At 53.3% G+C, this 26,649-nt stretch overlaps 1 protein-coding gene across 3 annotated transcripts in view; it reads right to left on the bottom strand.

The window, feature by feature from the left end:
- The window catches only part of KCNIP3 (potassium voltage-gated channel interacting protein 3), an 81,525-nt gene that overhangs the window by 49,717 nt on the left and 5,159 nt on the right, over positions 1–26,649 (bottom strand). For 2 of the 3 annotated variants that reach the window (XM_029937853.1, XM_029937855.1), the window contains exon 2: positions 19,923–20,088. In XM_029937853.1, the coding sequence (XP_029793713.1) occupies positions 19,923–20,088 (166 nt within the window). Of the gene's footprint in view, positions 1–19,922; positions 20,089–20,180; positions 20,240–26,649 lie in introns of those variants that run through there. The other variant, XM_029937854.1, reaches the window with a different exon arrangement.

Genomic DNA, 26,649 nt, shown 5'->3' with positions numbered 1-26,649 from the left:
GGCAGCGTCCATCTCCTCCTCGTGTCCCCTAAGGCATAGGCTCCCTAAGGGCATGGGCTTTGGAGTCCAATACAGCTGGGCTTTCCTAGCTTGGGCTCCCTGGGCAGGCCACTCAACCTCCCCGAACCACAGGACTCATCAGTAAAATGGGGTGCTGAAGACCACGTCCATGCATGTGAGCACTTCCAGTGTGACACCTCGGGTGGCTGACACTCAGCCTGCTGGCATGGGCCGGTGGTCAGGGGCGGCATCCGCATGGGAGCAGAGGCCAGGGGCCCTGGTCTTACCTTGGACTCATAGTTACTTAAAATACAGGACCAACTGAAGTCTCAGAAGTGGGGTGCTCTCAATTGTAGCCATATAAGCAGGACATGGCTGGTGTGGGGCCACTCTGAGGCTCAGCCTTGAGCCGGGAGCCAGAGCGTTTATTATGCACTCATTGTGTGCTGGGCACTCTCGCACTGAGTCTGTATCTTACTTACTCCTTGCCACAGCCCAGGGAGGAAAGTTATACATCACTCTCTATTTTACAGATGAGGAAACTGAGGCTCAGAGAGGCAAAGTGACTTGCCCGAGGTCACACAGCTGCTAAGTAACAAAGCCAGGACTACACTCCTACCCTTTCTACAAACCTCTGGGACCCACTCTCTGCCCTCTTCCACGGTGGCACCCCCGCCACCAAAAGATGGCCCGGCCCCCCACCAACAGCATACATGCCCAAGGACACATCCAAATACCAGCGAAGGCCGCAGCCAAAGGAGAACCTGGCTTCTGTTTGCTCCTCTGCCCAGGGCAGGCCCTCCCCAGCAGCCTCTCCACCCTGAGATCCTGGCTCTGAGGAGCCCGCACTGGCTGGACTGTCCCAGGGGTCAGTTGGCCCACTCCAAGGACCTTCTGATGGTGGACTGAGGGTGTTGCCTCAAGAACAGCACCTGGTGTCTTCCCAACACGAGGGACCCTCAAAGCCCACCGCGACCACAGAGGACGTGTGGATGGGGAGTGCGAGTGCATACGCGCATGGTGTGGCTTTCAGCCTTCCCACAGACTCAACTCAACCACTTCCCTTGTGAGTTCAGTGCTTGGAAATGGCTCAGTGGCCCACCTCGAGCTGTTGGGACAGAGCCCTTAGCCTCTCTCTCTCTAGGCCCCTCCTACTTCCCAAGCTGAGACACTGAAGCTAAGACAGCTGTGGGGAGTAGAGAGAAGAGCACTGACCTGAGAGTTCCCAGACCTATGTGACTTTGGACAGCTCACATTTCCTTTCCAGACCTCAGTTTCCCCATTTGTGTCCTGAGAACTCAGCATGTCTAAGATGAATGCCACAGGGACTGGGGGAAGGATGGAGTCTGCCATTATATTTAATTTACTTTCCCAGGCCCAGTGAAGATGGGAGGGGGGGGGAATTTTGAGATCTCCAATGGCCCAACCATGGCAGGTGTGCTTGTGGGGAGGGCTTAGCGAGGGCCCTGAGAGGTAGGGGAGGGCAGAAGGGAAGGTCTACCAGTTCCTGTTCCCTCCCAGCCTGTGCCAGGCTCAGCGCTCCATGGATGTGTATTGGATGGATGGACGGACAAACAGATGGACAGCTTTTCCCCCTCTAAGCCTCAGGTGCTCCTGGAAGGTGGGGTTGGCAGTAATGCCCACCTAGTAGGATCAGCGTGATAGCAGAGGGTCCAGAGAGTATGCTCTGCCCACTGTGGTACTCTCCTCGCCTCCCCCAGCTCCTTGCTCTGGCCACAGCCCATGCTCAGAAGCAAACTGGCTATAAACAGAAACAATGACCCCTGGGGCTCCAGGCACCCTAGGTATATATATGCACATGCATTTCTTTGAAGAGCAGGCAGGGAGGCAGCATGTCACCTCAGAGCCTTTGGGTTGGGATCCCTAAACACAAGGGGGATAATGGGATCCTTGGGTGGCAGTCAATGGTGGGCGAACTGAGCCCTAGAACTGAACTAGATGGACAGCCTCCTGTGGTCTTGCTGTCTCAACAAATGTGGAAAAGCGTGAGGCTTAGCCATCAGGCTGGAATCCCCAAAACAGAGAGCGGTCTGCCGAACGCCATTTGGTCAGGCACCTGCATGTGTCCACACTGTGGTGATTTGACAGGGTTAGTCCTCTGAGGACGTGGCATTTGAACGGAAGCCTGAAAGGGAAGGAAGACCACCCATGCAGATGTCCTGGGCAGAGAGGGCGACATGCACTAACATCCTGCAGAGGAAGAGCAGGGCCCTGAATTTATTTCAGGTTCAAGGGAAACCACTGGAGAGTTTTGGCAGGAGAAGGGCTTATTTATGTTTGCAAAGCTGCTTCTGGCTGCTTGCTGGGTAGAACTGCACTCTAGGGGCCACTTCCGGGGAGATACCTCAGCAGGGAGGCCGGAGTTAGAAGAGGAAGGAAGGAATGAGCAGTAATCAGGACTACCCTCTGGGGCTCCCTGCCGGATTCCTGGCTAAGGGGTGGGGAGTCAGTGCTCCCAATGTGAGCACACTCCAGCCCAAGGCTCCTGGAGTTCTCCATCTGCCTGACCTGTCCCCTGCCCAGGGGCAAGGCCAGGAGCCTCCTACCTGGGTAAGGACCCTCCGCATGCAATCACCCTACTCAGACTCTGGACTGCTCATGGTTTACAGCTTTCTGCCAACCCTTCCACTCACTGCTCTCTGTGTTCTTTTAGAAAATGTAGAGGTGGTACGAGGCTTTCTCCCTCCTGCTGGACTATGCAGGTCAATACTTCTGAATAATTGCTTCCTTGGTTGCTCCTTTCTTCCTTCTGCTCACTCCCTTACTCATTCACTCATTTGCTGCTCCAGGTTGTACTCTATTCTGAGGCCTGTGCCTCTCTCCACTCCAGTACTAGGATTCTGGTCATGGCTCAGGCTCAATCTCTGGCTTGTCCTTCTCTGGGAGGGACAGCTCTTGGGCACCAGAGGAAGGAGGGAGGGGACCCAGCCCCGTGGGGAGAACGTCCTCCCTAGGTCCCAGCCAGGACACCTTCCCTCCCTCCCCACCTTGTCCCTGGCCTCCGTCTACCACTCCCACCACTGGAGCCCCCTTTTCAGCATCCATCCCAGCCCTAGTCATGTTCTTATAGACGTCCCCCCATGCTCCCCTCCCCCGATGTGGAAGGGGACACACAAGTATCGTCTTTTATTTTGCAATGCAAGGGCACTAAAAAAAATCCTAACTACTCTCTCTCTTTCTCTCTTCCTCTCTCCCTCTCTCTCTTTCTCTCTCGGGCATTACTGCAGGGGGAAAAAAAAATGAAGAGGTAAACCACTGAAAGGAAATACAGTTAGTTTACTAAGTGAGTTCACCACTTTCCTCATTTCACATTGGAAACTCACAGCAGCCTACAGGCTGGTGGTCAAGAGCCTAATCCATCTGCTTAGGAAGCATTCGTGTTAGATGACTATAGGCAACCCGCCACCCCACCATCAGGTGCCAGCCCGGGGTGTGGACTTGGCCTCTGTCTGAGCCTCACCTCACCCACATCTGAGGAGGATGGTTAAAGAAAGCCCTCCTATTTAACACTTAGGATTCACCCTGCCCTCCTGAGACCTCTGGGGGTGATCCAGGAAGGAACCATTGCCACCGGAAGGCAGACCGAGTCCCAGTGGTGGGGACAGGCACCACATGGGCAGCAGAGGGGAGGGAGGCCTGCTGGGGAGGGGGTCCCAGCCTGTCCTGGGCTTAGCTCAGGACATCAGGAGCCAGGATGTGTCCTGGAGAGAACTGAAGGAACCCCAGATCCCTGTGTCCCTATGCTCCAAAGGTGTGAGGATGTGGTGGTAGGAGGGGAAGTGGAAACTGGTGCCAGAAGAAGGGAGAGCTGGTGGTTTGAGATGCAAATGGTCCAGGGGTGCCTGGGTGGCTCAGTTGGTTAAGTGTCTGACTCTTGATTTCAGTTCAGGTCCCAATCTCAGGGTTGTGAGTTCAAGCCCTGTATTGGATTCCATGTTCAGTGTAGCGCCTACTTAAAAAAAAAAAAAAAAAAAAAAAGATTCAAAGAGTCCAGTGCGGCAGACGTGTTTGTTCCTGCTGCCCCCTGGTGGGCCTATGGGGAAATATCAGCCAACAGAGGCACTCTGGCAGGCAGGCAGAAAGGGTGCCCAGACCACTGGGCACCAGGCTCTCCAGCCTGTGAGCATCTGCCCAGGACTCCCAGGTGCCCAGCCACCAAGGTTCTGTTTTCCCTGAGCAGCCCCAGGAACAGCACAAACATTTCCTCCCATCCTAGAGCATCTGGAAGCTATTTCTGCTTTCCTCCCCACCACCCCAAATAAGTCCAAAGCCCCTTTCACCCAAGAGGATGAGGACTTGGACCCACGGCATCAGGGACACCACACATCCCATGCTGGGAAAGAGTTCTGCACAAGAAAGCAGCGATGGCGCCCAAGGGGCCCCTGTATCTGGCCGGGTGGCTACCAAACAGCTTTCTGAGGGGCTCCCATTGTTCACCCTTCTACTCAGTGCCCTTTCTACTGACCCTTGCTTTGCAGTCCTGACCACTCTTTCCTACCCATTCTGACCTGACCATTTGGAGGCAGGCAACGGGGAAGGCCAGTGGGCGGAGGTGGGAGCCTCAGCAGCCCATTACACCTGTCTGGAGAATCCTCCCCACCAAAGCTGAGGAAGAGCATCAAGCTGCTCACAGTTGGCTTTTAATGAACTTCATTTCCTTAGCAAGGCTCTGGGGAGAGTTTTGGGAGTGAGTGGTGGAAGGGTACAGAGTGTCTCAGGACTTGGGGAGGGCATCTAGGCAGACGCCAGGATAAAGCAGAAGGGGGCAGTGGCTCTAAAGGCAGGCCTTGGACCCCAAAACACACCCCAGGCAGAAGGATCCAGAACCCAAAAATGTACTCCAAGCTCCCAGGTCTCTGTGTCTGGTTTAAAATGGGGAGGGATCACAGGATTTTCAATTGGTCCTTGACCTTGAAAATTGCCTTCTCCTGCTCTCACTGCCCAGATAAGGAAACTGAGGCAGAAAGAGGGGAATTCTAGCTCTGAGTCACACACAAAGACCCAGTTATCCGGGCCCTGCCCCTGAGACCACAAGGGGGTAGCAGTGCCCCAGCCCTTTGCATTACAGACTCCCACGGAGCTCTCAAAACCACCTCCTATTCATCCTATTCAATGGATGAGACTGGTTCACAGAGACCAAGTAACTGGCCCAAAGTCACACACGAGTGTAAAGCAAGCCGACGCAGGAGCCCACATGGTAGCAAAATGAAGAAAGTAAAAGCCCACCGCACCAGTGCAAAGATTTTTCTGTGCCTCTCACCGCAACCTTCTTAATGACCTTGTGATTTGATTCTTATGACCATTTTACAGATGAAGAAACCGAGAGGTCAGAAGCAGTTTGCTTCATGCAGAGCTTTGGTATAGTATTTAAACAAGGAGGCCATTGGACTGGGATGGCTGTAATGCCTTGGTAGACCATGCAAGCAAACCAAAATCTAAGCAGAGTCAGTGCATTTGAATCTGAGAAATCAAAGCTTAAGAACAACCAATCACTTGGGCAACTAGGCTTGCCCAAATAAGGCAAGTGCTTAAGCTATGGTCAACCAAATCATTTCCTCTCCTTGCTCCTGCATATTCTTTAAAAACAACAACAACAACAACAACAACAAAAACAAAAAACCTCCCCCTCCCCTCATGCACCATGGATGGGTGCTTCCAACCCTCTTGGGTTTGGTGCTACCCAATTCTAACATGTGCATGTGCAAAATAAACTTGAAAATTTTTAGTGTGCCTCAGTTTACCTTTTTAACAGCAGCTCTGGTGGCAGAAGTGGGATCCAAAGCAGACCCTGATGGTCCCTGGGTGCAATAAGCAACTAGGCTTAGGTATTAGGTACCTGCCCTCCCCACCTTGGCCCTCCCCTCACTTGGCACTCACTGTTTTCTCGCTGCACCTGAATGAAGGGCATGGGGAAGTCCTTGCAGATAACTGAGCTTCATGCTTTTGTTATAAGCTCTCCAATTTTATTTAAGCCTTTGTTTATTTTTTTAAGTTTATTTATTTATTTTGAAAGAAAGAGAGAGTGTGTGTGTGTACATGCAGGAGAGGGGCAGAGAGAGAGGGGGAGAGAGAGAGAGAGAATCCACACTGTCAGTGCAAAGCCCAATGAACCATATCATGACCTGAGCTGGCGTGAGGCTTAACTGACTGAGCCACCCAGGCGCCCCAACCATTCTTATATAAATAACCTAAATAATCAGGCCATATGTCAACTTATTTTGCAAACAAATTTGTCTTGTGAGCTTTGCTAGAAATTTGGGTAATTGTAGGGAAAGAAATTATGTTTCTGTAAATTTAGTTTCTATAAAATGATAGTTTCTGGAGACAGCTGTCATATACCCATGTAAATATCAGACTCCAGTCCTATGCATAGTCTTTGAGGTCTGTAATCTGCCTGTAAACTAGTCTGGGTCCCAAATTTTTCCAGTTTTCTATGATGTCTAGCTACAACTTTCCAAACTAACATATCTAATTTTCTTTCTCTGACCTGGACTTGCTAAGAACAAATACTGCCTTAATCCCCCAACCCTGCCAACGAGATATAAACTTTAGAGAAATCACTACAATGGCTCACATATGGATGAGTTTTGTGCCTGTTTCTTAGAAAGTTCACCCTAACAGCAACATCACCAGAGATGTCCAAACTGTGGGATGCTTTGAGCCTTATGTCTAGGAACCTAACATCTAGGATATTCTTGATCGGTTTCCCTCGGGGCTCAGACACTGGTTTATAGTCCACTCTTACCATTAGCCGTTGGATTTTGTTTGTTTGTTTATGTAGAAATGCCTTCTCTTGAACATCTGATTCCTTATACCACTGAGGCTCCTAGTTGGGAACCCTCCTGAAATGAGACACGACTGTTTAACTGAAGGGATCCCTTTTCAGGACCGCGGGACGCATTCAATGGAACAGCCCAATCTACCAACTCAAATTCTAGACTGTGAAACTTCTTGGAGGAATTTCAAAGGCAGGGAATAAAAGGTAGCAAAACCCGCCGCCCTACAATTTGAAATTCAAATACAAGAAATTCAAATACAACAAACAAGCCCCTTGGCTGAAACATGTTGATGCCTCTTCAGGTACACTCTTTGATTTACATGATACCAACTGGCTGGGTTCGTGGGTGCCCTGGTGAAGGAGCCTACTTCGATCTCTTGGTATTATCATCCTCCTGACAGTTATCACTGGAATCTCTCCCATGCACTGTGTTCTCTCAGGCGTCTTAAATATACGTTCACAGCCATCAGAAGTACATCAGATGGCCTTGCTATGCTTGGAGAAGCAGAAACAAGATGAACAATGAGATGAACAGCAAAAACGATTATTCCACAACCTGACATCATAATCTGTGAGTTTCTCTAGGACAAGATCAGAATTTAACCCTGAGGGTGATGGAGAGTGGCAGTAATATCAAACTGTCTGTTAATCTCCCATGTAGGAAAGGATGACCCAAACAGGAGAATTATTAAAGAGATTAAACAGGAAGGCTGCTGGACAGAGGTGGCTCTAATGCCATGGTGGTTTATGCAACCAAATCCAAACCTAAGCCAGAGTCCAGGAAATTTAAGAACAACCAATCACAAACAGCCAATGAGACTTTTCCCCAATAAGGCAACCGTGTAAGCCAAGGTCAATCAAATATTTCCTTGCTTACTCCTGCACCTTCTTTACAAAACCCCTCCCCTAGCTCCTGTCTGTGGAGCCCTCCTCACCATCTCCTGTTAGGCATTGCCCTGTCTGAATTGAAATGTGCTCAAATAAACTCTTGAAAATTTTTACTATGCCTCAGTTTACCTTTTGCCAGCTATGAGTGCCAGAGATAGTATTCTTTTTTTTTTAATGTTTTATTTATTTTTGAGAAAGAGAGAGAGACAGCATGAGCAGGGGAGGGTCAGAGAGAGAGAGGGAGATACAGAGTCTGAAACAGGCTCCAGGCTCTGAGCTAGCTGTCAGCACAGAGCCCAATACAGGGCTCGAGCACATGAATTGTGAGATCATGACCTGAGCCAAAGCCAGACGCCCAACCAACTGAGCCACCCAGGTGCCCCCAGAGATAGTATTCTGTTTAAAAACTGTGGAGAAGCACCCAGGTGGCTCAGTTGGTTGAGATCAGTTCATAATCTCATGATTCATGGGGTCAAGCCCCACATCGGGCTCACTGCTGTCAGCACGGAGCCTGCTATGGGTCCTCTGGCCCCCTCTCTCTCTGCCCCTCCCCTGCTCATGTGTGCTCCCTCTCAAGAATAAATAAACATTTAAAAAATAAATAAATGATTAATAAAAACAGTGGCAATAAAGCAGAGAGGGCATTGCTTGGCCTCCCAGGCCTGCTAGGGCATGAAGCAATGCCTGCCCAGAACATCTGACTCTCCAGGGGAGAAGTCAGTGGTACAATCAGTGAGGTCCCAGATATTTTACAAGCCTATAAATCTGATAAGATGTGATGATTTCCTCTTCTTTCCAGTGGAGAAGAGAACCCCACCAGCGGCTGTCACACTGCCCTGGGTCTTTCTTAGTTTCAGTCTGACTGAGAGGTCATATCCTAGTGTTCTTTTTATTTTCACCCTCTCTAAAAATCCCTGTGTTTCTCTCGCTTTTGAATCAGCTTTGTCATGCTGGTTTCCTCATTAAGTACTTCAATAGAACCTTGATACACACGCACTGTCTATTTGTGGAAGAATGATATTTTTAACACCGAGAGAATGATGCCTTGACAATACAAGCCAGCTGTGCCCAGCTTTGTCTGTAACCTCGAGTCTTTGCTGCCCCTCTCTGAAGCCCAAGCCCTCTTTCCTGGCTCCTGGCCTCTTCCTGCCTCTGCCCCACGCCTTGTCCCTGGGAGCCCCGGCCTGGGCACCTGCTGCAGCGTGGGGCAAGTGGCTCAAAAGACAGGGCTCTCCCCCGTCTTGACGTGGACTTCATGTCTCATATGCAGGAGTTAAATGTGACTTTACTTGTTGAGTTTGGGCAGAGGCGCCAACAGCCAAGACCAGCTAAGCAGATCACACTAAGGGACTAGGAAACCGGCTCTGTGACTCCCCCTTCCTCACTCACTAAGGGGCAGAGAAGGCAAAGGTTGGTGAGGCAGAGAAAGGGACCATCTTTGTAAAGGTGGCTGGTGTACTGTGTCCCCTCCACTCACACCAAGGGGGCTTTAGTCCTCTGCCCAACTGAGAGGCTTTGGGGAAGCCTGTTAGGGTTCGGGTATGTGTCCCTGGGGCCATGTGGGTCTGGGTCTCACCTGGAGGAGGTCAGGTGATGACCAGAGGCAGCCGAGGTGAGGAGAGAGGGAACAGAATGCCCACCCAGTAATGGTCCCTGAAGGCAGGGGGTGCGTTTCTGCAGAGCACCTTGGACCCTGTGCAAGAGAGCTGGGGGAATCCATCTTCAAAGTCCCTCTTCCTCCTGCTTGGAGAGGGAAGCCTCAACCGTTGGGAGATGAGTTCAGGGGGCATCATGAGCAAAGGAAGGGAGCTGGCATTGGCCTGGCCCCCAGAACCAGGTGGGAAGCAAGATGAAGAAGGAGTGGAGATGCCCAGTTCCCACCTACGCTCTGCCTTCCTGCTCCACCTTTCTACCTGAAACAAGTCAGCAGGAGGGAGATCCCAAAGTGAATGAGGATCTGGAGCTCTGATATGGGCCGGAAAGGACTCCCTGAGCACTTGCTAACACCTAAAAGAGGGCCATAGGGTCTGCACAAAATTCCACCCAAGGACAGGGAGGGGCAATTCCACAGAGCAGACTGAAAGGGTCAGAGGTGACAAAGAGCCCCACCTCCTCTGGCTTCTTAGTTACTAGTTACGTTGACATTGAGCGTTTGTGTTTTAGCAGCGGCGTTCACACCCAGCCTGCTCTTGGCCTCCTTGCTCCCTGCTCCCAGGCAGCTCCCCTCCACCCCCACTTACTGCGAATCCCAGAACAAGCACCCAGAGCTGGAAGGGGCTCAGAAGTAGGCTGGCAAGCTCAAGTCTTTGTGCAATTTGTTGTTGTTTGTCAGAAGAGGAGCCTCAAGCCTTGGGAGGCAGACTGCACCTAAGGTGACACAGACATGCAGCATCTCCCTCCTTTCAAGACAGACTGAGACAGAGAGACACACAGAGGGAGTGAGAAAAGCCCCCATGAGCCTGCAAGTGACTCAACCTTGATAAAGGTGCATGAAGCTCAATAAGCAAGGGGTCTTGCGGACCGCCTGCTGGTGCTGTGTAACAGGTACTCTTCCCCATAACCCCCCGGGACACATGAGGAGCCAAGGCTGAGTGTGGTCAGGAGAGGTACTCACCATCGCTGGATGGCAAGTAGGACCAACCAGTAGAAGGAGCTATCGGGGTCATGGCTGGAGGCTTGATGACTCCAGGCGCATCCCTCTGCCACTAAGCCTGGCCCCCAGGTGTCTCTCCTCCTAGAGAAGTAGCCCGCCATCTTGGAAGTTCCCTCCTCCTCCACAGTGGCTGCTCGGGGTGGGGAAGGTGAGCAGCTGGGAGGCATAGCTAAGAGGAATCATGAGCCCAGACAGAGTTTCCATTTCTTTTGCAAAGCTAGCTTGTGAGCCCCGGCTCCTATTGCCTGCAGCAACGTTGGCCTGAGTCCCACCATTGAAAGGTCCCTGAGGTCGCCTCCCCTGTTCAACACCCCATCTCCCGCTGCAAACCTTCATTACATCAGAGTCCTGTCTTTGTATTCTTACAGATCTATTATTGCTTTTGAGTATTCAAAACCATTATTATTTGACCGACTTTGAAATGATTGACGTGATTGATTATATGTGCAATTTGGTGTTTTTATTCTTCTTAAAAGATTATCCTTTGATAAGGATTTGGTGCACCAGACTTTGTGCCAGGTGCTCAGGACAGGGCAGGGAACTAGAGCAGGGAACAGTCCCGCTCGGTGTGGACACACTGTCCCTCAGTGTCTGTGGGCATCTTTGGGCAGCAGAAGTATTTTTGATCTTTGGCTAAAAAAGCCAACACGTCACATATCTTCAGTGACGCACGCATATGTGTTAGGGATTTAATTTGATATCTCTTCAAAGGATCATGTGATTACTTTAGCCTAATTTCCTTCACATCCCTCCAACCATAGGATAAGACAAAAGGGTCCAGAAGCCCCGAGCTGTTGAGGGTCTCTCCTTCCAGGGTCTAGAACTCCTGGCACAACCTTTCCCGGAGCATTTTGCCAAGAAAACGCCAGGTCCGCTTGCCCTGTGCCTGCCTCCTGGTCCCCAGGGCTGATCCTGTGGCTTGGTCCTGCTTAACCCTTGAGCACCCACCATGGGGAGGGGCCAAGCAGAAGTGGCACCTGGCCCATTGTGCTGTCACTCCCACATGGGCTCCTCCCCAGGCCTGAGCCTGACAGTCCCCTTGTATCCCTACCAGAAATTCCAGATTGGTTAGTATTTATAGATTTTGAAGGATGGCTGTCACTGAGCAAGCCTTTCTTTAATCCTCACTGCAGATGTCACATATCTTTGATGGAGGAGGAAGGGGCTCTTGGGTCGGGTGTGCAAAGTGAGCGCGCTGGTCCCAGGGCTTCCTGCTCCCTCCCAGCCCAGGCTGGGGGCTGGACCGAGTCTGTGCACCTTGAGAAGGGAGCCCCCTCCTGCCTCCTTTCCCTCCCCAGGCCCTGGCTTGGCACTGGCTGCCTGGAGGTCAGGGGGCAGGGTTCCAAGCCAGGAGGTCCCTTCTAGCTCTGCTCTCAGGGCCACTGCCCCCTATGATCGCCCCTGCATCACTCAATGCAGGAGCAGTAGTCCTGAGTTCCAAACCTGCTTCTTCTTGCTCCCTTCACATGTCCCGCCAAAGCAGCCCTCACCTCGCGCCAGGTTCCCAGAGATGAAGCGGAAGAAGAAGCTGATGATGTCTCCCAGGTGCTTCTTGCAGCCGTGGTGGCACTCCTGCAGCCTCAGAGCAGACCCCCGGGCTGGGCCAGGGGTCTCTCCATGCCCCACCACCCCTAGGCCTGGTCCCATCTTGGGGACCCCTGCTCTTGCCCTTGGCTCTGCCTGACCAGCCACAGTGCAAGCTACACCTAGCCTGCTCTGTTCTTCCTGCCTGCCTCTCCCTAACCTGACACTCAGAGCCTTCCTTCTAGAATATGCTCTCTCTCCCCACTCTAGTCTGTCTCTCCTCTTGGTCTCAACTGGACCTTTAGTGTCTTGGCATCTCTGGCCTAAACTTCCCTTCTCTGTCCTCTGTCTCTGCCTCCTGCTCTCTTAGCCTTTCCCAAGACCAGAATCCTGCCCACTCAGCCTCAGCCCAGAGCCCCCAGGGGCTGGCCAGCACCTGCCAGTGCCACTGCCAGCGTGGGCTTCCTACAGCAGTCCCTAATCCTACCCCCAGGCCAGCCCCTTCACCTTGTGCCCGGCTCTGGCTCCTCAAGACCCTGGAGCGCACTCTTCCTGGAGGCAGAAGGACTCCTGCAGCTTCTTGGGCGGGGGCGGGGGTGAGGGTGCGAGTGGGGGTGGGCATTGCTCCTGAGCTCCCAGCACCAATGGAGGAGGTGCCACTGGTGTGATATTCCGCTCAGGGTGTGATCTCACTGCAAAGGGCCTCACCCATGTCCCAAGGCTTTTCGGCAACCAGAAAGGGAGCAGCCTGCTTCTGCCTGGTCAGGGATTGGAGAGGGTCAGAGGCCTTGGGAAGAGCTGGGGGATGGGTAGAGCCCTAGCCTTTGACTATTTCTTGACCTCTGATCTCTCTTCACTGACACCAAACCACAGCCCTGTTGGTTCCTCTATAGAGAATGGGGAGAGGAAAAGGAGTCCCTCTGATGAGGAAGATAAAGGGAAACAAGTATGACTAGAGCAGAAACTGCTGACCATCCCCCAGCCCTCACATTTGTAGGGCACCTGGTATGCACCAGGCAGTTTGCTAAGGTCCGTCTGGCCACTAGCACATTCAATCATCCAAACAACCTTACATGGTACGTGTGGCCAAGAATGCTACATCAGTATTCATTCTCCTTCACTTTTTCACCTATAGAATTCAGATTCTGTTGGCGGTGGTAATGTGGCCAGCTTAAAAAACTACCATTCCCCTACCTCCCTTGCAGTCAAGGTAGCTCAGTCGTGGCCAATAAAATACAGGCATACATCTTCCAGAGATTTCTATGAGAGTGTTGCTTTCCTGATGCAGGCACTATCGTTTCTTCCTTCCATCCAGTTTCTCCTTCCCTTTGTCTAGAATGAAGCCGTGGTAGCTGGAGCCAAAAAACCACCTGTGGCTGTGAGGGAAAGGGCAAACCAATAGACAAGCCACAAAACACAAAGAGTCCCAAAAACCTTGATTCTGACATCCCTGAGCTGCTAAACCAGCGCCAGCCACTGCTTAGCCCAGATTTCTCAGATCTCTGTCTAAATTAAGCCACTGTTATTTGGGGTTTCAGTTATATGCAAGTACAGCCCAGTCAAAATGTTCCCTCCAAAGTGAAAGATGAACTTGCACCTTGCACTCCCAGCTGGTAAAAGGAAGTGCAGTGTTGGGTGGATCTTCCTGGTTCCCACAGGCGAGTGTGCTGCTCCAGACTGCGCGCTTTGCTGACAGCATGCAATGGCTGTGCGGCGGGTCAGGCTGTATACAAGGAGCCTGCGCAGGGTCCTGCACGTTCACTGGCACATACTGTGTTTAAGGCAAGGTAGCAGGCTCTGCAGGGCCAAGGGCAGGTCCCCATAGGAGCATTCCATGCTCTCCCTGGTGTTTCGAGCAAAGCCATGCTTTCTTTGGCAAAGATCTTTTCTTCTGACATGCAGCTGGTGGCTCGCTACTGCACTCTCATGGACATGGAATGCCTGAGGGACACCAGGTACCCATCGACCTCAGCTGCCCATCAGGCGCTGGGTATCGACCTCTCCCCCAGCTTGGAAGGCCCCTGATGCAGCCCTCCATCATCACGTGCAGGTGCTATGTCTGAGTGCAGGGTCAGAGGGTCTGAAAGGCCCAGGTAAGTATGTAGGAAGTAACTTAGGCCCGTTGCTCTGCCAGCTTCCCCTCAATCCACACCAATGGCCCCTCTGGGAGTCCCTAAGGCCATCTGAAGAGGAACAGTGTTCACATGTAATTTCTAGATGGAGCTGCAAGAAATGGGGACAGCAACTCAAGGTTGACCTGGTGGCCCACTCAGCAGGGAAGGAGGATAGAGAAGGGGAGTCTTTTTGGTGGGCACGTTGTTGAATACATCTGCTTGCTCACACCGTCTGGAAGAAGAGATGGCCTGAGCACCATCACTTAAAGCAGTTGCTAACCATTTGTTCAGGGATCAGGGAGAAGGAACGGAGATGGCAGGAGAGGTGACTGTTCTCCAAAGAGCACCCAGACCTGAGAAGGAGCCCAGTAGTCAGGTGACAAGATGGCCTGTCAGCCTGTATTCCTCACTCCCTGGCACTGCTCACCAACAAAGTGCCCTGTGGCTAAGATTACTTACGGGTTCAATAAAAGAGCTTCACACCGGGCTGATGTGGCTACAGCTGTTGTCAAGCACCCAGCCTGCCAGCAAGGTGACCAGCCAGGCACCGGCTGGCAGGTCAGCTACATTGAGTCCCCTTCATCCTGGCAGGGACAAACCACTTCTCCTTTCTGGAGCTGACACTCATTCCGCACATGGGCCTTCCCTCCTGCCCGCCCTGCTCTGCCAACACCATCACCCATCACAGTGTCCCACACACCATCGTCACTGACCAAGGGACTCATCTGACAACAAAGAGGTGTGGCCAAAGGCCAGCACCCGAATGACCCACCAACCTCATCCGGTTCCGCAGGCCCAGGAGCAGCTGGCCTCACCAGACAGTGGAAGAGCCTACGGCAGGCCTGGTCCCGGCCCCTGCACGGAATGATGCAGATGGCATCCTGTCAGATGCTGGCTGTGCTACTGAATACGCTGCTTCTCCGACAGGATATAGAAGCCAAGGGAAGCGCTGACGGTGGGCCCTCGCACCAGCCCTCGACAACCCCTCGCTGCATTTTTGCTTCTCACCTCCAATGCTTTGGGCTCCAGATTAGACATTTTAGATCCTACATCAAGAATGCTCCCTTAAAGGGAAACACCAGTGGACCTGCTGCCCTGGAGGCTGAGACTGCCACCTATTTTGAGCCCCCCATGCCACGGAGACCAACTGACATAGAGGGTGTTGGCTGGGCTGATGATCCTGATCCTCCAGAAGGTTCTACAGCTGCAAAAGGTGGGGGAGGGGAGCACTAGGTCTCAAATCAAGTGAATTCTCCAGGGAATTTATCAATATTGCCAAATACAGGGATAAAAGTGAGCACGGTGGTATAGGCAGGAAGGCCAAGGGCTCAGGTCACCTCAGGAATGACAGTTTGGATCACTCCACCAAGGACTCTTACCTGAGGCCCCTGTGGTGGGTTACAGACAGTTACAAATGTCCTACAATACCCCCATGCAAGGGTAGTCTATTTCCCTTTCCCTCAAATCTGGGCTGAGCTGGGGCTTGTTTGGACCAATAAGATTCCGTGGAAGTGATGCTACGTGAGTTCTGGAACCTAGGCCTCAAGAGTCCTTTTGCCTTTTCTTACTGGAACAGCCCCTCTTGGAGGCCAGCCCCCTTGTGCGCAGAGACCGCCGTGAGGTGAGGAGGCCTCAGCAGCCCTGGAGAGGGGGACAGGCACTGAGGCACCACATGTGAGCGGAATCTTCCTGGCCCAGTCCAGCCACCAGCTAAACAAAGGCAAGCAAATCATCACAGTCAACGCCACGCAGAAAAGAAGAGCCATCCAGCAGATGCCTGCCCTAATACCTCACCCACAGACATGAGAGAAAACAAAATGGTGGGGTTGGGGGTCTTTTGTTGGGTGACCAAAGGGAACTAAAACATCCCTCTCTCAACTTGGGGTTCGGACTCTCCAGAGAGTTCCTCTTCACCAATCATCTCCCCCCTCAGACTCCAACCACTCAACTTTCCATACCTTTGATGAAGGTGAAGGCTCCATGTGGCCAGTTTCCAGATAAATCCCAGCATCTCACTTTGAAACGCAATGTTGTGCACATCTTAGTGCTCCAAACACATTAAAATTCTGTCAGCATATATTTATATATCCTTATAGATTACAGACAAATCAATTTACCTTTCTGTCCTCAGACCTTTCTACCACTGCTCTATTTATCAAGGTGCCAGTGGTGGCAGCAGCTGTATGATTTTACGTGGGCTTGATGGAAGCTAGGAGAAGTAGGTACCCAGAGATGGATTCAGTGGCTGACCAAGAGTTGGGTCTCCACTGTGGGGGAGGGGGCAGGAGTGTGTCCGTCTGCGTGAGGAATGATTGCACGTGTCACACAGGCACATGTGGCTGCCACTCCAGTGTGTCTAGCAGAATGGCGAGGGATGTGGGGGCATTTCCTGGAGTGGCAGGCAGGGCCCTGGCCTCATCACCTCTAGGCCTCCTTCTCTGGTCTTCTAGAGTTTCTGTGAACTCTCCACCAGTCTAGAGTAAATGCATCTCTGGAGCAAGCGGCCAGCCTGGATCCGGTGGCCTGCTGTCAAGACCCCAGGTTATTCTGTGGGTGGTGTTACTATTACAGTTCTACAGTTGAAGAATCCCAGTCCTACTGCCCTTGTGGGGAGCCGCACGTGAGAAGTGGGGCTATCCACTCAGTAGCCTCGCCAAGCTCCCGGAGAGTTGTTCTGGTATCCTAACTGGAAGGATGTTTAGATCCTGGGGAGACATGCAGCACAGTCAGAGTCCTAGAGTCCTCTGGGTACTGAGGACGAGCCCCCCAGTGCTGGTGAGGGACACACTTTTCAGCCGAGGTCTCCTCCCTGCGGCCTGCCCTGTGTTCCCCACTCCTAGGCCCATCTCAGAGGCCACCACTGAGCTCCCGACTCCATGCGGGGGCCTCCGCAGCCCAGGAGGGATGACCCAGCACTGCGGCAGCTGGCCCAGCTCTTGCCCTCTCGAACCCTGGCCCCTGAGCACCACCCCTCCTTGATATGGTTGCCTAAGCACATCCATATGTTTACTGGGATTTGGTTTCCCCCCCAAAGCTGTTCCAGAAATCCATCTCTGACCTGCTTCTTCTGAATGGAAAAACCCCTGACAACAAGGGTGCGGTGTCTCAGCCTTGTGGCCACCTTCCACAGACACCCGCCGCTCAGGACATGGCAGCTGGGCATTGCTGAGCTCAGGGACTGAGCGACACTGAATGGGACCTATTGTTCTCTGAACCCAGAGCCTGTGAAGACTCCTGAAGGGGCAGAAGCATCTGCCCTGCACACAGTTTAGCCTTTTACGTGCACACAAACCCTCAGTGTGACCAATCCAGCCATGCCTTCCTGGAGGGACACATAGAGGGCATATTTGGCCCCAGGAGATTGGGTCTGGGAGCTACACCTCATGGAGACAGGGGTGCACTGGGATTTCTCTCAGTTCCTCAGTCTGTGAGAGTGGCTGCCGCCACCAGGGATCCCTGATGGTCCCCGAAAGAAAAGACAAGGAAGACACACATCAGGGTGGGCACCCTGCCTGGGACACTGGAAGATGCTCCAGGTCAGAGCCCTTGCTCAGCCCCTAATACCCTGTGACCTGCTGCTGCATCATGTGACCTCCTTGAGCTTCAACAGACTCTTTCGTAAAACTGGGAGATCTGCAATGCCTACCTCACACGACGACATAGGGTCTTGTTTTTCCAGGCTTCACATATCCTTGGAGTGCCTGGCACGGTGGCTGGTAAACATGTTCATGCAGAGGAATGCCTCAGGCTGGGTCTGAGCCATGGATGATGTCCAGGGACCTGCTCCGCTCCCCCTTACACCCCCACTCCCACTCCTGACCCTGCCCCCCTGCTCACGGCTATGACAGGTCTTTAGCAAACACATCTTGACAGCTCAGCACAGGAATTAACGGGAAGGATCCTGGCCTCCAGGAACTTGCCCTGAGCTAAAGGTGGGCCTTGTGGGTGTGGCCCTCTTGGCCCCTCTGCCTGTGACCTTGAACACACCAAGCCTGCCTCCATGCTTGCTTTTCTCCATGCTCACTCACACTCGGCAATGCAAGAAGCCTCAGCCGGGAGGTGGCACCTCACACTCCAGCCCCATGCTTCATGTCTACAAATTGCAAGTTGGAGATGGGGTCCAGCAGGCACGAAGCCTGGGGGAGAGGTGGGGGTGCTGCGTGAAGAGGATCAGGGAGGGAGAGAAACACTGTGCTTGGCTTGATCCGTGCCAAGAAAAGCCTGGAGGGGGGCGCCTGGCTGGCTCAGTGAGTAGAACATATGACTCTTGAACTCGGGTACAGGGGTGGGGGGGCGGTCAGCTCCTCATTAGGCATGGAGACTACTTAAAACAAAAGAGAGAAAAATGTAAGCCTGGTGTGCAAGGCTAGTAGGGCATTTGAACCTCAAGCAACACAACCGTGTCAGTGGGAGCAGACTGACCCCTTGGGTGCACGCAGCTGGCCACACGACAGTGCGGCAGCGTCCGCCTCACCTCTGCCCTTGGTTTCCATCCTGATAGACAATGGAGTTGTTTGTGCCCTGTGGCAGAGCAGAGAGCGCCGTGACAGGCGAGCTTCCCAGGCTAGCGGTTTGCATGAACTTTCAGTGACTTCACGTTTCTGCCACATGCAAAATCTCTTCCCCCGCTCTTGCCCTGAGAAGTTGGGGAGCACACGTGGACTCCACCTGTGTATTCACGTGCACTAGTGCTTCTGTGCAAGGCCTAAGCACATGGGGAGGGGGGATGGGAGCAGATGGCAGCAAGCAGGACAGATGGGCAGCGGCTCTGAGGGCAGCGGAGGGAGGGGCTGGGACCATGCTGGGAGCACCCTGAGTGGGTAAAGGACAGGGACCTGGTAAGTGGTAGCCCCTTCCCCTCACACACTCCATGGAGGTGACTGCCAGCTGCTTTGCCTGCTGCAGGCCTGAGCCATCCCCTCGCCTCTCCTCCCATCAAGCCTGGGAGCCTGGGGCCACGATTTGTGCCCATTCTCCTGTCAGAGGGACCGAGGCTCCCTGGAAATTATGCAGAGAGGGTCCAAGACAACAAACAAGACAGGCTGCCTGGGCTTACGTCTGCCCCTTTCGTTAAAGGCAACAAAGCAGACTCCCCCGCGTGCCATGTGCACATGATCACACGCATGTGGGGGTGTGTGTGGGTGTGAGCCGTGTGTGTGCACCCACATGTGCATGGGGGGTTTGCACACCCTTGTGTGTGGTGGAGGCACAGGTGGGTGTGTGCCGTGTGGTGTGTGTGCCCATCTGTGTGAGAGTACGGGGGCTGCGTGAGACCATGTCTGCATCTCCTGCTTTGTCACACTCAGCAGACCTCAAATATCACCACCAGTGAGCGCAAGGCAGCCTCAGGAACATTGGCGGTGCTGCCCCAGGTGAAGAGCCAGCCCTGGGCCCCAGGGTGCACTGGGCAGGACCAAAGTGGGGCTAGGGTCAGGGACTCCTCACCGGGCCCCTGCACACATTGCTGCCCATCCATTTTTATAGAGGACTTAGGGAGGATGTATGAACAGCCCAAGGTTACCCGCTGAGGGTGGGCAGAGCGGTCTGGGCCTGTTGGACTCTGAGGCCTGGCTCCATCCTCCCAGTGACCATGGCGGAATACCCCAGCATGGCCCCAACCCTCTGCCCCGCACCCCCACTCCAACGGATCCTGCTTTGAGTGCCATGCCTTGTTTGGATTAATGGGGAAGAGTCTACGGCCATACCACCCTGAACGCGCCTGATCTCGGAAGCTAAGCAGGGTTGGGCCTGGTTAGTACTTGGATGGGAGACCGCCTTTCCTGATTGGATTAACGGGGAAGAGCATGAATGGATGAAACATCTCCCAATCTAGGCAGAGGTCGGGGTCACAGGCTGGTCCCTAAGCCCTCAGATAGAACTGAGCTCAGAACAGAAGCTCCCCCACCTCCCCACCGCCCTCCTCCCAGTCCACCCCAGCCCCTACCTGAGCCCTGTGGGGCCGCACTGGACAGGATCCACTTGACCAGGCAGCACCGCATCAGGGCCTGGCGGGTGAGCCGGGGCCTCTGCCACTTGACGCCCTCCTTCTTGCTGAGCGGTGTGCGCCCGGGGTCCCCCAGGAGGCTGCCATCTGACACCTTCATCACTTCCTGCAGCAGGAACAGGCAGAGCAGCCCTGAGCCCTTGCTCACCAAGAGGACCTCTGGGTTGGCCCCAACCTCCTGGGCAAGGTCAGCCTTACCTCCACCAGGGTCTTGACCTTCAGGCATGCATGCCCAGAGCCCCCAACTCTGCTGGAGGATTCCCAGGGCACTGTTGGCACTGGCACTGGTCAGCCCCTGCCCAGTTTCCTGCGGCAACCCCTCTCCATAAGCTCTTAGCCACTGCAAGCAAGAGGCAGCTTCCAGCACATACAGTGTCCACTAGAAAAGCAGCCCAGGTGGTCCAGGATGGCGGAATGACATCCAAGTCCACTCTAGGGCTCTGTGCACTGTGTGCCTCCCATGCACAGTCCCCTCCAGCCACGCTGACCTGCTCTGGGAACACACCACTCTTCCCTACTCCCACTTCAAGACTCAGCTAGCAAGTCACCTCTTCCAGGCAGCCCCCCTCCCCCCCAGCTTCTAAAACTAAAGGATTGGGTCCATCCTTGTGTTCTAGTTCCATAGCTAGGTGACTGTGCCGTGACAACTTGCTGAAGGACCTCCTGGACAAGGGCAGGGTGGGGTTTCCCTACTTGGCACCCTGGCCTGGCATATAGTGGGGCCCCCAGAAAGAGGGAGGTGAGGGTCCACGCTGGCTCATCAAGCCTCCCATCTGGCACAGGCCTGTTACCAGAGACCATAGTCCAAACCCCTCACTAGACTAAAGCCCAGAGACAGGAGTGGGTCCACACAGGGTCACACAGCTGAGGTAGGCTTCCTCACTTGGCTCCAGAGCCCCCAGTCTTCTTCGCCTTGAGGCAAGCAGAGGCTGAATGCAGAGCCATGTGATCTCCACGCCGGGGGCCACATCAGTGGAGCCTCCTGCTCCAAGCTGTGCATCAGTCGAAAGAAGCAACTCGAACAAGACTGGAGGAATCCTGGAGTGGGGAGCCGTTGGGGAATGCTGGGAAGTGGGTTCCAGTCAGTGTGGATTGGGAAAGGGCAGCCTGGGGCCCTGGTGAAGACCAGTTTTCCTACGATATTTGGAGTACCATTATCCTGGCTCCAAAACTGTTGCCTGTTCTCAGCACCTGTGCTGGCAGCAGGGCAGCCTCTCGTGGACCAGGCCTATGGGAGGGTCGTGTGCGACAAGAGACAGTGGCCACCGTGGCCCCTCCGGACATCTGCTGGGTCTAGCTTGCCACCTTTGTGAGACGCCCTCCTGCTTGGGATGGCCGTGCCCGTTGGGCCACTCCAAGGGTAGCTCCCAGGTTCGGTCTGCCCATGACGCATGGTTTGAGTGCCAGCCATGGGAAGAAGCGCCCCTCTGTGGGCACTAGTTCTGAGCGGGTGGACAGGACAATGGCTACAGGGGTGGTGAGCTGGTGATATCCTTCCAGGGTCGTGGAATTTCACGAGTGTTACCTTTGGACAGTCCTGAAAAGTATGTGGCTCCCTAAATAAACAAATAGATGTGCAATTGGGAAAGTTCTGCAGACACAGGGCCCCGAAGAGCCCCTGCATCAGTCAGCTCTCAGGCGTAAGAAGCAGAGACGGATCCAGGCTGATGATACTGGAAAGGAATCAGCAGTGAGGGGGGAGAGGGAGTCCCAGGCCAGCCAGTTCCCCCAGAAAGGACAGAGAGCCAGTCTCGGAAGACAAACCAGAGCCAAGAGCAAGCAAAGGGACAGCCAGACCTCAGCCAGAGTCGCCCCCAGGACGAGACCAGCCAGAGCATGTCTGCTGCTGCTGCTGCTGAATATACCGGCCCACCCGCTGCTGGCTCTGCCAGCCTAGGGGCACTGGGCCTGGGACCCCCACTGGCCTTGGCGCTGCTGCCCCTAGGACCTGGAGGCTGCTGTGGGGGTCTTCTTAGCTGAGCACTAGCTCAAGGTCAAGAGTGGAGGAATCTGATTGTCCAGCTTGGGTCAGGTGCCTAATCCCTGGCTGCAAGAGGAGCCAGGAAAGCAAACTTCAGGACTTTAAGTGTCTCTCGTGTCCTTGGCAGGGGCTTTCCTGAACAAGAGGTAGAAGAAAGTCCCCGCAAGTGTCCTTTAAACTGTGGAGTTTGTGCAGGCTTCAGATAGGCAGGAGAACCCTCCAGCACTGGGTTGGCTTGTGGCTCTGTGAGCCCATTCATATTTAGGGCTGGACCGTCTGCCTCCTTTTGGTGAAGTGTCCTCCTAGACAGGGTGACGTCCACACCCCTTATCCTCATTCTGGAGCCTTCCCAGTTGCAAGCCCCCTCTTTTTTAGTCGTCACACTGCAAGCCCCCAGCACCCACACTCAGCAACGCCCCCCACACTCCTTCCCTTGTCCAAGGCTTGCCCTGGCCACGAGAGGGTCAGTGGTGCCCAGAGCTGCAGCAAGGGTGAGCACACGTCCTGGCTGGGCAGAAAGCAGGTGTGACGGGGTGCCCAGTGGTCTCCAGATGCCAGGGATGCCGTGGGAGGTGCCCTGAATCCACATGCACATGCACAGGTTCAAGTACACACAGGCCCTGCCCAGGCTGTGTCAGAGAGGCATCCTCTCCATTATTCATGATCTTACTCAGGAGAGAAATGGCCTCAATGAATACAGTCTTTATCTCAGTCCAGTGGGGGGGGCTTGGGGGGGGAAGATTGGCAGCTGGTGCTTGTTACTTTGTGAATTCTTTGCTGTAGGGTCAGCAGCTGCGGTCGGTGGAGAATGTCAGAAGGAAAAACGGCAGTGAGAGCAGCGTCAGAGCCTCTGTTGGAACCAGGAGCTACCTGCTGCGACCCACTCTATGCCAGGACAGTGCTGGTGCCGGCTGGCAGGGGCCGTCCTCAGAGAGACCCCAGCTGATCATAGGGGTTCTGTCCTGCAGCCTAGGCCTCAACCAATGTAGGGGAGATGGCGCTGGGGACCCAGGGTTCTGTCCTCCAGGGAAGGCTGGGAGGGCCACAGGCAGGGCTGCGACCTCCCTTTGTGCATTTCATTCTGGGCCTCAATGTCACACCCTCCGATTTTAAAGATGAAGACAGGGCGCCTGGGTGGCTCAGTTGGTTAAGTGTTCGACTTCACCTCAGGTCATGATCTCACGGTTCATGGGTTTGAGCCCCGTGTCAGGCTCTGTGCTGACAGCTCAGAGCCTGGAGCCTGTTTCAGATTCTGTGTCTCATTCTCTCTCTACACTTTGTACTTTCTTGTCTCTCAAAAAGATAAATACATGGGTTAAAAAAAAATTTAAAGACGAAGAAACTGGGGTGCCTGGGTGAATCAGTCGGTTGAGCGTCCGACTTCAGCTCAGGTCACATGACCTCGTGGTTTGTGAGTTTGAGCCCTGCATCATGCTCTGTGCTGTCAGCACGGAGCCTGCTTGGATCCTCTGTCTCCCTCTCTCTCTGCCTCCTCTGCTTATGTGCCCTCTCTCTTCAAAAATAAATGTATTTTTAAAACAAAAATAAAGATGGAGAAACTAAGTCCAGCAGAAGCCTGGGGGCATGCCAGGGCCATTCTGTACTTGCAGTGGCTTGGTTCCAAAGTTCAGGTGGTACTGGCCACAGGCTGTACAGCTTAGGCTTCCTGCGGGCGGGCCCTGGATAGGCCTTGGAATTTGGGGAGGGGTTCTCAAGCTGCATAACCATGTCAGAGTACCATGAATGTCCTGATGCCCTCCCAGACTGAGGAGAACCAGTGTGTGTGTCTTCCCTGGTGCAGAGAGTTGAGGACAAGAGTGGCAGGAGCCCTGTGCCCTGAGGCTATGCCCTGAGCCCTGCCTAGGAGGGCAGGAGCCCTAGGATGTCCTCCCACTATGAAGTGGCTGAAGGGGTCCTCACAAGGAGGAGAGGAGGGGCCCACAGTGACTGAGACAGGGTACAGCTACAGGCTGTGGACTGGGTCCGTCAGACCTTGGGGGAGGGCAGGAGGAGGGACGAATGACCTGAGTGACCAACTAACCGCAGGCCATCCTCACGAATCTTTGACACCGGTCTGGGAGAGGGGCTGGCTGGGCTGTCAGGAAAGTGAATGGCCGCTCTGGGATTTGGAAGCTCTCAGGAAAGAAGGGAGGGAGCCCTGAGAGGTGACACATTAACACCCAAGCTGCCTCTGTTCTAAAAGGTGACAGAATTGAGGAGAGCTGAGTCAGTGAGGAAACTCCAACATAAATTCAATTCCCTCCCATCCCTGCTAAGGACCCCCCCGCCCCCCCCCCGTGGCTTCCACTGCATTTCACATAAAACCGCAGTGCCTAGGTCCTGCCTCCAAAGCTCTACTCAGTTGAGCCCTGTCTGCTGTTGGACAGCCTGTCTCATCTGCCCACCGCCAGCCTTACCGTGCTCTGCGCTCTTTACACATAGGGGTAAGTTTGCACCCCACCTTTGCACTGCTGGCCCCTCCACCTGCATTTTCTGTCCAGGACCTCTCCATGTAATTTCTCACAACCACACATGATTCTTCAGGATCTCACTAAAGTTCCAATTGAAAAATACTGTCATATACACAAAAAAGTATTAAATATATATTTATATATTTTTTATATATTTAAATATATATTTAATATATGTTTATATATATTTATATACACATACATGAAAAGCTCAAGAAATATTCACAAATGACAGAGTGAAAGTCCCCTGATGCTCCTCATAATTCATGTGAGAATTTCTCACTTCCCACTCTTGCTTGAACCTGGCATCATTTCAACAGGGACAGTCATCCCTCGGTCCTCCATGGGCCTCAAGGGGTGGCCAGGGTTGGGTGACAGGGACCAATGAAGCCAGTTGATCTGTGCCCTGAGGTCACACAGAGTCCCCAGTGGCACATCTAGCACATGTGGGTGTTCTGGACCACATCCCAGAATGTAAAATAGGGATGCCTGGGTAGCTCAGTTGATTAAGTATCTGACTCTTGATTTCAGCTCAGTATTAAATATATATATATCAGCTCAGGTCATGATCTCACGGTTCATGAGTCTAAGCCCTGCATCGGGCTCTGCTCTGACAGCCTGGTTGGGATTCTCTCTAGTCACCCCTTCCCTGCTGGCATTTGGGCACGTGCGCGCGCGCGCACACACACACACACACACACACACACACACACACACACACACTCTCTCTCTCTCTCTCTCTCTCAAAAAATAAGCATTTAAAAAATAATAATTTTATGTTAATTACATATAGAAATGACAATATTTACACTGGGTTAAATAAAATATATTAAAAATAATTACACTTAAAAAAACCTTTCTTTAATGTGCCAACCTGGACATTTAACTTGACACTTGTGGCTCACACTACATTTCTTTGGCTAGCACATTCTAGATGGTTCTCACACCTGCCATTTGGAAGTTTTGGGACAGCCTCCTCCTGCCAGGCAATACCCAACCCTAACGCCTGACTCCTTCTCAAGTCCCAGCTAGGGCCAGTCAGGCTTGTTTCAGAGAGGTGGTCCAGGGGAGTATGGAGGAAAGCTGGTGGACAATGAAGCAGGACACCAACTTGGGGTCCAGGGGAGGAAGAGCGGGTGCTGAGCCAGGCCCAGGCAGTGGAATGGGTGGTGTAGATATTAGTGGGTATTTAGGATCTGCTGTAGATGTGGGTAGTGGGGGGAGAGAGGGAGGTGAGGTGACTCCTCAGTAACTATGACACCTGTCACCACGGAGACGAAGAAGCAGACGGACCCCTCATGCCTTCCAGCTGCCCTAGAGTGTATCTGGACTCTCCACTAGGGACACCATCATCTGAGAGTTTTCACCACACCATGAGAGGGGCCAGATCATTTTAAATGAACTACAAGGACCTGAGCTGGCACGTCCCACCCTGTGCCTCCCCACTGCCTGCGGGCAGCAGCCCTGCTCACTGCCCCATGCACAGTGGGCACAGCTTAGGGGGGCCCACTCCATCTGGTCAAGCCGCTAGGGGTGCATTGAGGCGAGACCTTGGAGCAGCTACTGCCGTCTCTGTGGTTCTCATCTGCGAGGGTCCAGAGAACCCTCAAAATGAAGCCCATAGGTGGTGTGGCAGAGGTCACCTGTGGGCACGTGGCAGCATGTTGGGGGTGGAGGTGGGGTATGTAACTGAAGGCCATGGAGGGTCCTGACACACCCGAGTTAAAACTTCCAGGATCCCTTCCTCACAGGTAATGCCATACAAGTAAATGCAGGGGCAAAAGGCAGAGCTAATTTCTCCCAAATATTTGCAGACATTTATGGATGAGAAATAGCATGAATGGTTGCATAAGAAGCTCCAGGGCGCACCGGATGCTGGCTTAGAAGACACACTTAGCTAGGGAGGGGGGTTTCAGGGGACTAATGTTATTTCAGTCCACTGCGCACAGTGGGAAGAGGTCTGCTGTCAGCCAGACATGGACTTGAATCCCAGATCCTCATCTCCTGGCTGGGCAACCCTGGACAAACTACTTGACCATGCTGAGCCTCAGTTTCCTCACTGGTAAAATAGGGATAATAATGTGCCTTTATAGGAGTGTGGGGAAGGTTAAATGAGGTGACATACACAAAATCCAGGCAGGAGCACAATTATAGATATTCTTCATCCTTCTGATGCTGAATAAGGTCTGCTGCCCAGAGCAAGGGGCAGGGCCAA

Source organism: Suricata suricatta, chromosome 4, assembly GCF_006229205.1.
Source record: "Suricata suricatta isolate VVHF042 chromosome 4, meerkat_22Aug2017_6uvM2_HiC, whole genome shotgun sequence".
In the NCBI taxonomy this organism is placed as follows: Eukaryota; Metazoa; Chordata; class Mammalia; order Carnivora; family Herpestidae; genus Suricata; species Suricata suricatta.
Note: the sequence above shows the minus strand (reverse complement) of the source record. Positions and strands in the feature narration are given on the sequence as shown.